This window comes from Patagioenas fasciata, chromosome 3 (genome assembly GCF_037038585.1).
Source record: "Patagioenas fasciata isolate bPatFas1 chromosome 3, bPatFas1.hap1, whole genome shotgun sequence".
Lineage (NCBI taxonomy): Eukaryota > Metazoa > Chordata > Aves > Columbiformes > Columbidae > Patagioenas > Patagioenas fasciata.
The window spans coordinates 74,594,768-74,605,877 of NC_092522.1; the positions used below are offsets into that span (position 1 = coordinate 74,594,768).

The 11,110-nt window shown below is 39.9% G+C and overlaps 1 protein-coding gene across 7 annotated transcripts; it reads left to right on the forward strand.

Moving 5' to 3' along the window:
- Positions 1-42: 42 nt before the first annotated feature.
- ZUP1 (zinc finger containing ubiquitin peptidase 1) lies at positions 43-10,045 on the forward strand. 7 transcript variants are annotated; one of them, XM_071806612.1, is made up of 10 exons: positions 43-438; positions 2,792-2,908; positions 3,803-3,945; positions 4,632-4,866; positions 6,137-6,325; positions 6,410-6,481; positions 6,641-6,809; positions 7,322-7,473; positions 7,819-8,039; positions 9,265-10,045. In XM_071806612.1, the coding sequence occupies exons 1-10, from the start codon at positions 141-143 to the stop codon at positions 9,310-9,312; spliced, it is 1,644 nt and encodes a 547-aa protein (XP_071662713.1). In that variant the 5' UTR covers positions 43-140; the 3' UTR covers positions 9,313-10,045. The 7 variants fall into 7 exon arrangements, with proteins under 7 accessions (XP_071662713.1, XP_071662709.1, XP_071662708.1 ...); XM_071806608.1 differs by having other exon boundaries at positions 120-438; positions 4,698-4,866; XM_071806607.1 differs by having other exon boundaries at positions 120-438; positions 3,836-3,945.
- Positions 10,046-11,110: the final 1,065 nt, after the last annotated feature.

The following is an 11,110-nucleotide window of genomic DNA, read 5'->3' on the forward strand; positions in this document are numbered from 1 at the left end:
CCCAGCAGGCGCTGCGCGCGCAGCCACTCGCCCCGGGCAAGAAAACGACACTTCCCAGCAAGCAGCGGGCAGGATGTGACGATCTATGGCCGGCGCGGCGGCGACCGTTGGGAGGTAGCGCGGCGGTTGCTGGCGGCGCGATGGTGGTGTGTGACATCTGCGGGCAGGCGCTCTCCTCGGAGGCGGCGGTACGGCGGCACGCGCAGCACGCGCCCCCGGGCCGCCAGCCCCGCTGCCCGCTCTGCGGCGCCGCCGCCCCGGGCTGTGACGAGCTCCGCCGCCACATCGAGGCGGCCCACCCGGCGCTGCCGGACGCCCCCCGCCCCGAACTCGCCGTGGGGCCGCCCGAGTGCCCCTTCTGCGGGGAAGTGGCGGGACAGGAGCTTGAAGCGCATGTCAGGACTCGACACAGGCATTTGCTGGGCGCGCCGGGCACAGGTGAGCGACGGCGGCGGGGGGCGTCGCGACTGAGCCCGCAGGGTTTGGGGTTGGCTGCGGCCGCCCGGGTGGGGAGTGGAGAACCGTCCTGCGGCGCTTTGCGGTCTGCCAGGGACTGACCGCCCGGGATTGCCTGCACCGTGCTGGGGGCGCTTCCCGAGCGCCACTGGCACAGTTTTCACCCCGGGGGATGCAGCTGGAGAGCTGCGAGACCGCTCGCGGGCACCAACAAGGGGCGGGGAGCGAAGGCGGTGGAGGGGTGTTACTTGGGAGGGGACAATGAGTGAAGACAGTGGGGACGTCACTTGAAAAATCTGCCCCAGAACAGAACTAAAGCCGCTAATGCAGACGAATCTGCAATGTTTTGCATGTCCAAAATGTGCCATCCCTATTAGTGAAAGCAAATCGGAAAGTTTTTTTGTGTTAGGGGCGTTGTTTTTACCTACCTGACGTGTGTTTGGTCACAAACGTTTGACTTTGCCTCTTCTTAGTTTCTTGTTGTATTTAAGTGGAACCTCTTGTGTTCCGGTTTGAACCCATTACCCCTTGCCTTACCATTGGTTGTCACCGAGAAGAGCCTGGCTCCATCTTCATGACACTCACTCTTTACATATTTATAAACATTAATGAGGTTGCCCCTCAGTCTCCTCTTCTCCAAGCTAAAGAGACCCAGCTCCCTCAGCCTTTCCTCATAAGGGAGATGCTCCACTCCCTTAATCATCTTTGCTGCCCTGTGCTGGACTCTCTCCAGCAGTTCCCTGTCCTTCTTGAACTGAGGGACTCAGAATTGGACACGATATTCCAGATGTGGTCTCACCAGGGCAGAGTAAAGGGGGAGGAAAACCTCTCTCGAAGTAGACACTTAGGAAAGATCCAGCACTGAAGTATTCTGAAGTACTAAATGTTGATTTGGAGACCACAAGTATATTTTGCAGGATAAAGTTGGAGTAAGGAAAACAGTTATTTTTGAATATTGGGTTTTATTCTAAACATGGTCAGAATTTTATTCTGACAACTGTCCAGAGTTGCTGGTAGCTATTTCAGACAGTAATAACATTTCTGTTAGAAAGCAATTCTCTCAAAAGACTAGCATTCTTGGTATAACAAGCTGTGTACGCTGAAGAGAAGAACAAGTGATGATGAGGATACAGATTTGGCAGTATAGTCAACCCCACTATGTATTCTGTGATTAAAAATATGTTTTTCTTAAAAAAATCCAGATCTTAGCATTGAATAATATCTTTTACATGTGCAAATAAGGCAAAGCTTGAATAAGTAACTTACTTGCATGCCAATTTATTTTTGGAAAAGAGTTGCGTCACGAATGTTTTGGTTTTTTATGTACATAATGCATTTCAGGAAACTATATTTTTGCAGTGTTATGTAAAATGTTACCAGCAAATTTGGATTATTGTACCATCAAGTTTTCCTCCAACCAGTCATGAACCTGTAGCTTGAGCAAGCACTTTCCAGAAACAGCTGACATACCATATTAATTCCTATGTTTTGTGGCCTTAGGAAGACGCAAGTAAAATCTAGGGACTCAAAAGGAGGACAGTGAAGATGGAGTCAGGCTCTTCTCTGTGGTGCCCAGTGACAGGACAACAAACAATGGGTGGAAGTTGAAATACCAGAAATACCATTTAAACACAGGAACGCTTTTTTTGTTGTGAGAGTGGTCAAACACTGGAATAAGTTGTCTAGGGAGTTTGTGGAGTATCTGTCCTTGGACATATTTGAAACTGTCTGGAAAAGCCCTGTAGAATTTAGCCTGTTTCATTTGACCTTGTTTTGAGGGACTAAATAATCTCCAGAAGTCCTTTTGAACTTTACCTATTCTATACGGTACTCTTCAATAATAATACTAAAACTACACAGAGAGTATTTATTTGAGGAGATGCAGGAAGACCAACAAAGTAAGAGTGACAGCATGTTTTGATTTTTTTCTTTCTGCTCCCCAGCTGCTGTGTTATCACACAAATTTTGAAATCTTTTAAGCAAATATTTTTCTGTTAGCTGGATGGATCTTTTCATTAACAGTTTGATGTTTCAGAATAAGCATTTCTTAGTAGAAATATTATCATAGCAAATTGCAATCTATAAGTTAAATGGAGCAAAACTTGATTAATTGAAAGAAGGAAAATGAGTTAAAGTTGTCAGCTATTTAAATACAAATTCTTAAATGGTTAAGAGAGTAACAGCTGTTTAGAATTTGCTGCTTTGCACTGGGAAACATCAATGGGAACACAAAACTCATTACTGTGTATTTATCATAGACTGTTCATCAGTTATGGAAATCATTCTCACAAAAAGCAGGCATTACATTAATCAAGAAACTGCATTTCTTTTTCAGACACAGGAAATGATGAACAGCTATATGAATGTCCAATGTGCAGTCTTACCTGTACAGACATTCAAATTCTTGAAGAACATGTGGATTTACACTTAGAGGAACATAACTTTTCAGAAGGTACATGAAAGGATACAGGTTTGATAATACTTTAAAGAACTTACAAGCATTTGCATATTGCAGTATAGAATCTCGGACAAAATTTAAACCAAATATTTCCTTATTGACAAAGAGAACTGGACACATAGACAATGAAGTTAACATGTTATAGTTAACAGCAATTCATATCACTTGCCCAAGTGCTTTGCCTAATTACACATGCTAAAAGAAATATTTGTTTATGCACACCTGTTAATTAAATGCTCTATATGTTAGCCAAAACTAAAACTTAAGGCAAAAAAATGTTTAAAAGACAGGCTTTTTTTTTGGTAGCTCTATAGAAGGTTTACATACCTGGAATTAAGAGTGGCACATTCCAGTATGATAAGCTGAAAATCTATAGCTTATGAAAGCCTCAATGTTTTTAATTTTTTTTTTTTTTTCTAGATGCTTGTCCTGGTTCATTAGTCGTAGCAATGAAGTAAAGGAATCAAAATTAATTTTGTTTATTAGAATGGCTAATAAAATCCTAGAGATTTCCTGTCCAGTTCTCTGATCCAAAATTTGGTTTTCTCGTTTTGTTATGAGACTGCTGGGAGCTAATAGAAGCTAATAAGCATGTGTTCACAAGGAAGTGAAACATAGTAGGTAAAAGCTGTTTTCTTAGTAGTGGAAGTACATGTGTTATTTGCCAAGGAGTTGCTCCTGTAACTTGGCATTAATTTTGTCCAAGAGTTTGAGTCATCGTAAACTGAATACAGTCAGTCCTGTTTAGTGTTCGCTAATAGTTCAAAATAGTGTGGAATGCATCTCCTGAAATTAAGGCCCAGTTGTGTTTATGTTTGTCTGCTTAGAAAAGAATCTTTAAAAATTAAATAGCTGATCCATTAAAACATTGTTAACCTCCTGTTCAAGTCGTCTATTTTGGAATGTTATTCCTGGGTATAGATGGAAACATAAGAGATCTAGAACTGGCTCAACAGCTCCAAACTGAAGAAGATGAACGGCAGAGATCAGAAGAAGATAAGCGAGAGAGGGAAGAATTTAAAAAGCTGCAGGTATGGTAATATTTCTAAATGGTAAAATATTGAACAGTTGTGCCATTAGAAGCTGAGTATCTTGGGACTAAAATGACCTGGGATGCCCATACCAGGTCAGAACTGTGCAGTCAAACAGGCTGTCGTGAGGTGGTGGTACATGAGTGGGTTTCAGGGAAACACAAGCTCTCAGCAGCCTGGATCCTGGCACTGGTGCTGGGCATGCCTGCCCTTGAACTACTTGGCTTTGTTGCTTTGAGTGCTGTTGCTCCCTGTGTATATCACTCTGCTCTGCCCGGGGGCTCTGCCCACCACCTCCTACTGTGCTCCACCCAGCTCCAGTGCACTGCCCTGCGGCACAGCCTGGAGCGTATGCCTTGTCAGAAGGCTCTGAGCATCCTGGCTCTCCTCTTCCTGGACACCATCACCTGCTTCCATGACCATGCTCCTGCTAGGTCTTGCTTTACTCTCCCTCCTACCTGACAGCCCTGGTAGCTCATTTCCCACTCTCCCTACCTCCTGGCCACTGGCTGCCTCTGTGCCCACGGCTGGCTGCCCAACATGGGGTAGAGGGATGTGCCTGTTCTTGCTGGTGTGGTTTTCCTAATCCTACGTTTCTGCTCAGGAGTGAAACTTGGCCTTCAGCTCTAAAATATCATAAATCTGAAGCTTTTATGTTCACTGTTTTTCAAATGTCATGCATGCAGCTTCTCCGAATTGCTAAAGGTGAATTTAAAAAATGTGATTTAAATCATGCATATTCCATCCCTAAGAGACAATATGGCTTGGATAATTCTGGAGGCTACAAGCAGCAATACCTAAAGAATATGGAAAAGGAAGTTGATAGAGGAAGTATGCAGCCTTTTGAATACCACAAGAGAAAAGCTGAAATGATGGAATGTTTGGCTTTTGGTATAGATGATGGGAAAACAAAGACCTCAGGTAAAAATGCTGAAATTATATGATTTGACTGTACTTTTTAAACTTAGGTTGTAGAGTTTAAACCTGTCTTTAACAAAACCTATAATTGGATGTTTGATATTGGTTGCATTCTACTTCTAATCTTTATTTTCTAGATCAATCTAATACCCTTTTAGTCATAAACTAATAAGGAAATTAAAGCTTGGTATATTTCTAATCTCTATTATAACTTGGAAGACTTTTTTACTACTTTTTTTTTCCCTATGGAACCTTGCAATCGGGTTCTCTGGTTAAGGGCCCAAATGCAATATATATCAAAAGATGCAAATGTCTTCTTATATGTTGGTTGTCCTTGAGATTGTGCGTTGTTTACTACTTAGTACTCATTGGTTCCTAACCTAGCGTAGCTGTTAAAATGTACAGTAGCTTTTTATCTTGTGTTTCAGTTAGTTGTAGTAAGCTGGTCCCAGGTAAGCACAGTGTTCGTCTGATTACAAGGTCTCAGAGAGGACTGGTAAGAGTAGACATCTACTTGATACATCTTTGAAATGTTTTATAATTGGTACAAAAATACAGTGCTGATGACTTTCCATGCCCCTTTCAAAAGGCTTCCTGTTTTCACTTGCCAAGATCACAGTTTCAAAGGTCTTACAGCTTATTGCTAGTGGTTCTAGTTTACGAAAAATCCATTTGGTTCTTAACAAGTAAAATGAAATTGCTTCTGTAAGATGTATTGACTGGAAGTAATACATTTAAAGTTTTCTTTCTTGGTAATGATTTAGACTCCAGGGAAGAATTAAAAAAATATGTGATGGCCATGGAATGATTGTCTTCACAACAGCATGGCAATAAAGTGCCTTTGAGAATTTGCATTTACAAATTGAAGAGACCATTCCTAAGCATGTTCTTTCATGTAACAATGGAGGATTTGGAAGTGCTTTATTGGTGACATTACTTTTCCTATTTAATTGTAGTGGTTCCTGTGCATATCACACTCTACAATGTAGTCCAAGATGTTTAATTTAAAATATTCATTGTGCAACAGCAGTGAAAAAATAGCTTGAATTTTGAAAGCTGCGTAGTATGTAAATTCATCAGAGTAAAGACCATCAAAATGAAATAGGTGTGATGTCCGCTGGTTTTGTGATTTGGGTTCTGAACGTAATGTAGGATCACTTAGAAATTTTAAATTGTCTTAATCTGTATCTATTCCAAGCTGGGGAAAGAATCTCTTTCTGGAGAACTTTGCAGTTCATTTTACACATAAACTTTGTATTTGGTCTTATTTTAGGAGTCATTGAAGCATTGTGCAAGTACTATCAGAATGACAACAAAGATGTCAGGCGTGTATGGCTTTCAACAGGAGTTGATCACTTCCACTCATCTGTGGGCGACAGAGGCTGGGGTTGCGGTTACAGGAATTTCCAAATGCTCCTTTCTTCACTGTTGCAAAACAGCTTGTATAATGACTGCTTGAGAGGTATTAAACAATATGCTGCCTATTTGTTTCACATACCTTGGATGACAACCAACTGATTAGTGTTTTGCCTTCTCGTTCACACAGCAAGGCTTACTAGGTCCATGATACCTATTAAGTGCTTGTTACACCACTGGAACCTACTGTGGAAAGAATCAGGTGAATAGTGGCAAGGCATGATGTGGTTGAAGTTTTAGTTTTAGTTTTTGTGATGCATCTTTGTAACATTGACTGCCTCCTATAAAAGAAGATGGATAGTTTTAATTAATGGACTGTTTCAGTAACTGTAACCACAATTCAAAAGCTTTTTTGTTCCAGATACTGCACTAATTCCTAGTATACCAAAGATTCAGTCCATGATTGAAGATGCCTGGAGAGAAGGCTTTGATCCTCATGGAGCATCTCACTTCAACAACAGATTACGTGGTTCCAAAGCATGGATAGGAGCATGTGAAATTTATTCACTCTTAACCAGTCTCAGGATAAAGTAAATATTGCTTTCTTTTGTTATTTTTAAGTGCTGGTTTAAGTCCTGTACCTTGAAAGCTCAGGTTTGCTAACTGTGTGATGACAAAACCACCTTAAAAACTTAATTTCTCTAGAAGTTCCTTCTCAAGAAGAAACTGAATTTCAGCTGTTCACATGCGTAATTCTGAAAGCCGTTAATTAGATTCTCTAGTGTATTGTGTACAAAAAATCAGACATTTTAATTTTTGCAAGCTTCACAAGTTCTTGTTAGACAGAACAGAATAAAGTAGTTTTTTGTTATGGAATATATCTTCCAGTTTTGGACAGTATCAACTGTATTGCTTTGTAATTATATGTCCCCTATTCCTGTATTTAAAAAAAAAGTGGTAATAGCCACTTGACAACTGGAATTGCTCTGTTTACGAAACATTCTTGGTGCAGGAGAAAGGGACTGAGAGGTGAAAAAATTGTTTTAACAAACAACTTGCTTGTAATTTTATTGTTATTTTCATTCTATGTGTTCTGTTATAGGTGTCAAATCATTGACTTTCACAAACCGACTGGTGCTATGGGTACACACCCTCGTTTATTTGAGTGGGTTTTGCATTACTATTCTACAGATAATGAAGGTGGTGCAAAGGTAGTGTGTACTTCCAAACCACCGATCTACTTGCAACATCAAGGTCAGTATCACAATATACCAGTTTCTTACTACTCTCTATCTTTCTTTATATGTGCTGCAATTCAGAGCAGCATTTTACATTCCTTCATTTAATAGAAGGCATGGCTTCATTTCCTGTTTTGTTTGGTTTTTTATTAGTAAGAGCAACATCAAAGTTTATATTTTTATTGGATGGAAGAGCTGGATGTGATTGGGATCTCAACTTCTTGACATCTGCTCTTTACTTACAACTACCTTATTACATTTCAAGTAATGTCATCTTTAATCTGGAAATAAGTAGTATGCTATGAGGAAGTAAATGGGATTTCTATGTTTTTAAAATACTGAAACTCTATTTTGAAACTAGGTCATAGTCGTACTGTCATTGGAATAGAAGAGAAGAAGAATAAAACCTTATGTTTACTACTGTTTGACCCAGGATGTCCTTCCCAAGAAATGCAGAAACTGCTAAAACAAACCAGTGATGGTACTAGTCTCAAACTACTTCGGAAATTTTTGGGTAGCTTAAAAGAAAAGCAATACCAGATAGTGGCTGTAGGTGGTGTCCTCTCCTTGGAAGAGAAAGCTGTAAGTATTTTGGAAAATAGTTTTTGTCTAAGAAAACTTAAGAGAATCTGCATCTTTTCTTTAATACGCAAATACATATGTGCATATGGTTGTGTGGTGATTTTTTTTGTTTTGTGGTTTTTTGTTTGTTTGTTTAAATCTTTTCACTTTTCTCATTCTTCTCTACTACTTAATTCTGAATTGAGAAATCACAGGATATTAAAACCAAAAAAGTTTTGCATGTAAATGCATGACACCTTGATGTAACTGGCAGCTTCTAAGCCTTACATGAATTTGTGGCTGTTTGCAGGCAAAAATTAGACTTTTTCCTTTTCATTTTTGTACTGTATTTTCTTCTAAACAACTTATTGTAGGCATATATGATACTTCCAAAGCATACATAGTCCAGAATTATGTTCAGGGGGTTTTATTGCAACTTCGTAAAGTTATGTGGTGTCTGTCAACCTTTGATAGTTGAAGAAAAAGGCGCACAGATACTGAGACCTAACCATCCGGTGTCTCCTCAGCTTGGGCACTAGAACTAGTGCATTCTGCTTTCTGAAAGTATTTAGAACTTAATATATTCAAAACATTGCTCTGAGCAACTTATATATTTGAGCTGTCAGCATTTTATAAATCCTGTCTATGTGTTTCACTTTTGGCATTGTAACTTTAAGACTTTAGAAGTTTTCAGCTGAATGTCAGTTGTATTTCTGTGTTCCTTAAGCTTTCTCTTTCCTACATTAACAAACTGATTCTGAGGAAGCATGTTCTGATTCTGTGGTATCTTATTACTGTTCAGCATGTTCAAGCTTCATGACATACTTCTATTCAAACTAGGAAATACCTGGTGACTGAGTCACCTGCTGAACTGTATTTGACATCTGTATATTGACATGAGGTGTTAAGTGTTTTCTAGCCCAGAAATAGCAGTGAAACACAACCAACCTCTCTTCTTCCTGCTGACAAAAACTTTACAATTCAGTCCACAGTAGAAGGAAGAGTGTTGTTCGGGATTTGTGGGGAGTGTTTTGTTTGGTTTTGGTTTTGTCTCTTTTCAGAGATTTGATTTTATATTTACAAATGTTAATTATTTAGAATTTTGTCTTTAAAGCTCCCATTCAATTAAGATGAAATATAACCTCTCATAAAGCTTACTGACCTACTAGTTTGGAAAATGCCCTTTTAATGTGATATTTCCATTCATTAAATTATTCTCTTTTCTCTCTCTCTGCTTTTTTTTTAGGCTCGTTGCTGTGCTTCTCAAGTTCTAACATCAGAGAAGATTCCTTAAAGGATGCCTTTAATTACCTCTTTTGGAATCTGCTGGATGCAAAACATTGAACTTCTGGACTGTGCCCCTAGCTCAACAGTTTCTAGACTTCAACTGTGTCTCCATAAATGCTTGGGGATTTTGGAGAAGCACAACAGAAGCATAAATCTGTAGTTTTGATCTTCAGTCAAAACTCTGCCCTCCTGATGAGTCTGTAACTGAAGTATTACAGTTCTTGTTTTACTAGAAAATTTGCTCTTCTTAGTTGCTTAAATACAAAGCAACACTTACCATCCTGTAGCAAACTATGCACTGCAGTGGAGAGAGATACTATGGAACCACTTTATTGGAGTGCATCTGTAAAATGTATTTATGGTGACTCTGTGGCCAGTGCTCTATTTCTTACCGAATCTGATCAACAAATATCTTTTATGCCTCAGTAATTTTTCCTACAACTATTTGCAAAGTAGAGAGGTAGTTCAGTGACTTCACATGATACAGTCTGTTCCACCAGGGAGTAGTTTACTACTGAACCTCTTTTCAGGTAGCTGGCTTCTCTAGATGTGTCACTTTGAAACTTGAACGTATGTGCTTATGAGATGGATTGATGTCAGCATTGGCTGTGAGGTCTAAGATAGTGGTGTCCAAAGTAGGGTGCGTATGCTCAAGGAGCTGTGCAAGACAATCCATTGGGGTATAGGAAGCAGATATTTTTTTGTACTGTGAATAAATAAAATTTAAATATTTCGTAGAAGTGTTTATTTCATATTTTTTTTTAATTTCAATTTTTGTGTGTGTTTTATAGTGTATAACCCCTAGGCCTCAGAGGCATCTGGAAAGGACATTTGAACTCATTGTTGACTAGGGGCACTACTGTGCAGGGTTAGTGCCATTTTGGACATGGGCTGTCTGCTGAGACAAGTCTCCTGCTCGTTTGAGACACCCTGCTACATCTAAGACCTGCTGCTCTGGCAGAGTGCAAGAGTTGTGACTTTCCAGCATGGCAGCTGGAGGCTGGGAGGGATAGTTGAGTGTGTTGCAGATAGAACTGGATGCCTTTGTTTAAGCATGTGTATTCTGCCATGGCATTCATTTACTGTTGTGACAAGAGCTTAGATGCTTCCCTTTTAGTTAAACTCACATGTTGACATCCAGATGTATTACAGGTGTAGGAGTTTTACTATTAACCTATTTCTCTCATGTTTAATATGCTCTGGCAATAAGAGCTAGTAATTTTTGGAAGTAGTGAAATGTGAATGTGTAAAGATACTACAATCCATAAATCAATAATTTTTCTGAAACATGCATGAAATTATAAAAAGTGAATTATGAAAATGCATTGATTTCAGTAGGTATGTGGAATTGGCCTATAGCTTGTGAATGGGTTAAATATATAAGACACTGGAAGGGCTGAGACTAGGGATAGAGTTTCTGAGAATTGGGGGACCATCAGCTCTGGTTTATGTGGCAGATGTTCTTACACCATGTGAGGTTTTGTAGCCGTGAGGTCATTTAACCTCTCACAGATACATTTCAGTCTTCTGCACTGTTACCTCCACTGTGACTGGGGCTTAGTCTGTTCCTGGCTAAGGCTTTGCTAGTTCCAGACCCAGCAGGTTCTTCACCAGAGTGACACTGTGCCCAGATGTGTAAGCTTAAGAAACAGGAGTCACAGGTCAGCCCCAGCATCTCACTAGAGTGTTCAGACTGCTGTTGGGTCTAAGCTGGTGTTTCAGTGAAATGCTGTAATGTGCCAAATCTTTTTGTACTGGTTTGTGCATTCTGTTTGATTCCTACGTAATCACTGTGAGACAGCTGG

Excerpts from the sequence above, each read along its gene's own strand:
- ZUP1 (XM_071806612.1), top strand. The coding sequence starts at position 141 with ATGGTGGTGTGTGACATCTGCGGGCAGGCGCTCTCCTCGGAGGCGGCG. Across the intron at positions 439-2,791 it reads GCTGGGCGCGCCGGGCACAG|ACACAGGAAATGATGAACAG; the intron begins GTGAGCGACGGC and ends TTTCTTTTTCAG. Across the intron at positions 2,909-3,802 it reads GGAACATAACTTTTCAGAAG|TCGTCTATTTTGGAATGTTA; the intron begins GTACATGAAAGG and ends CTCCTGTTCAAG.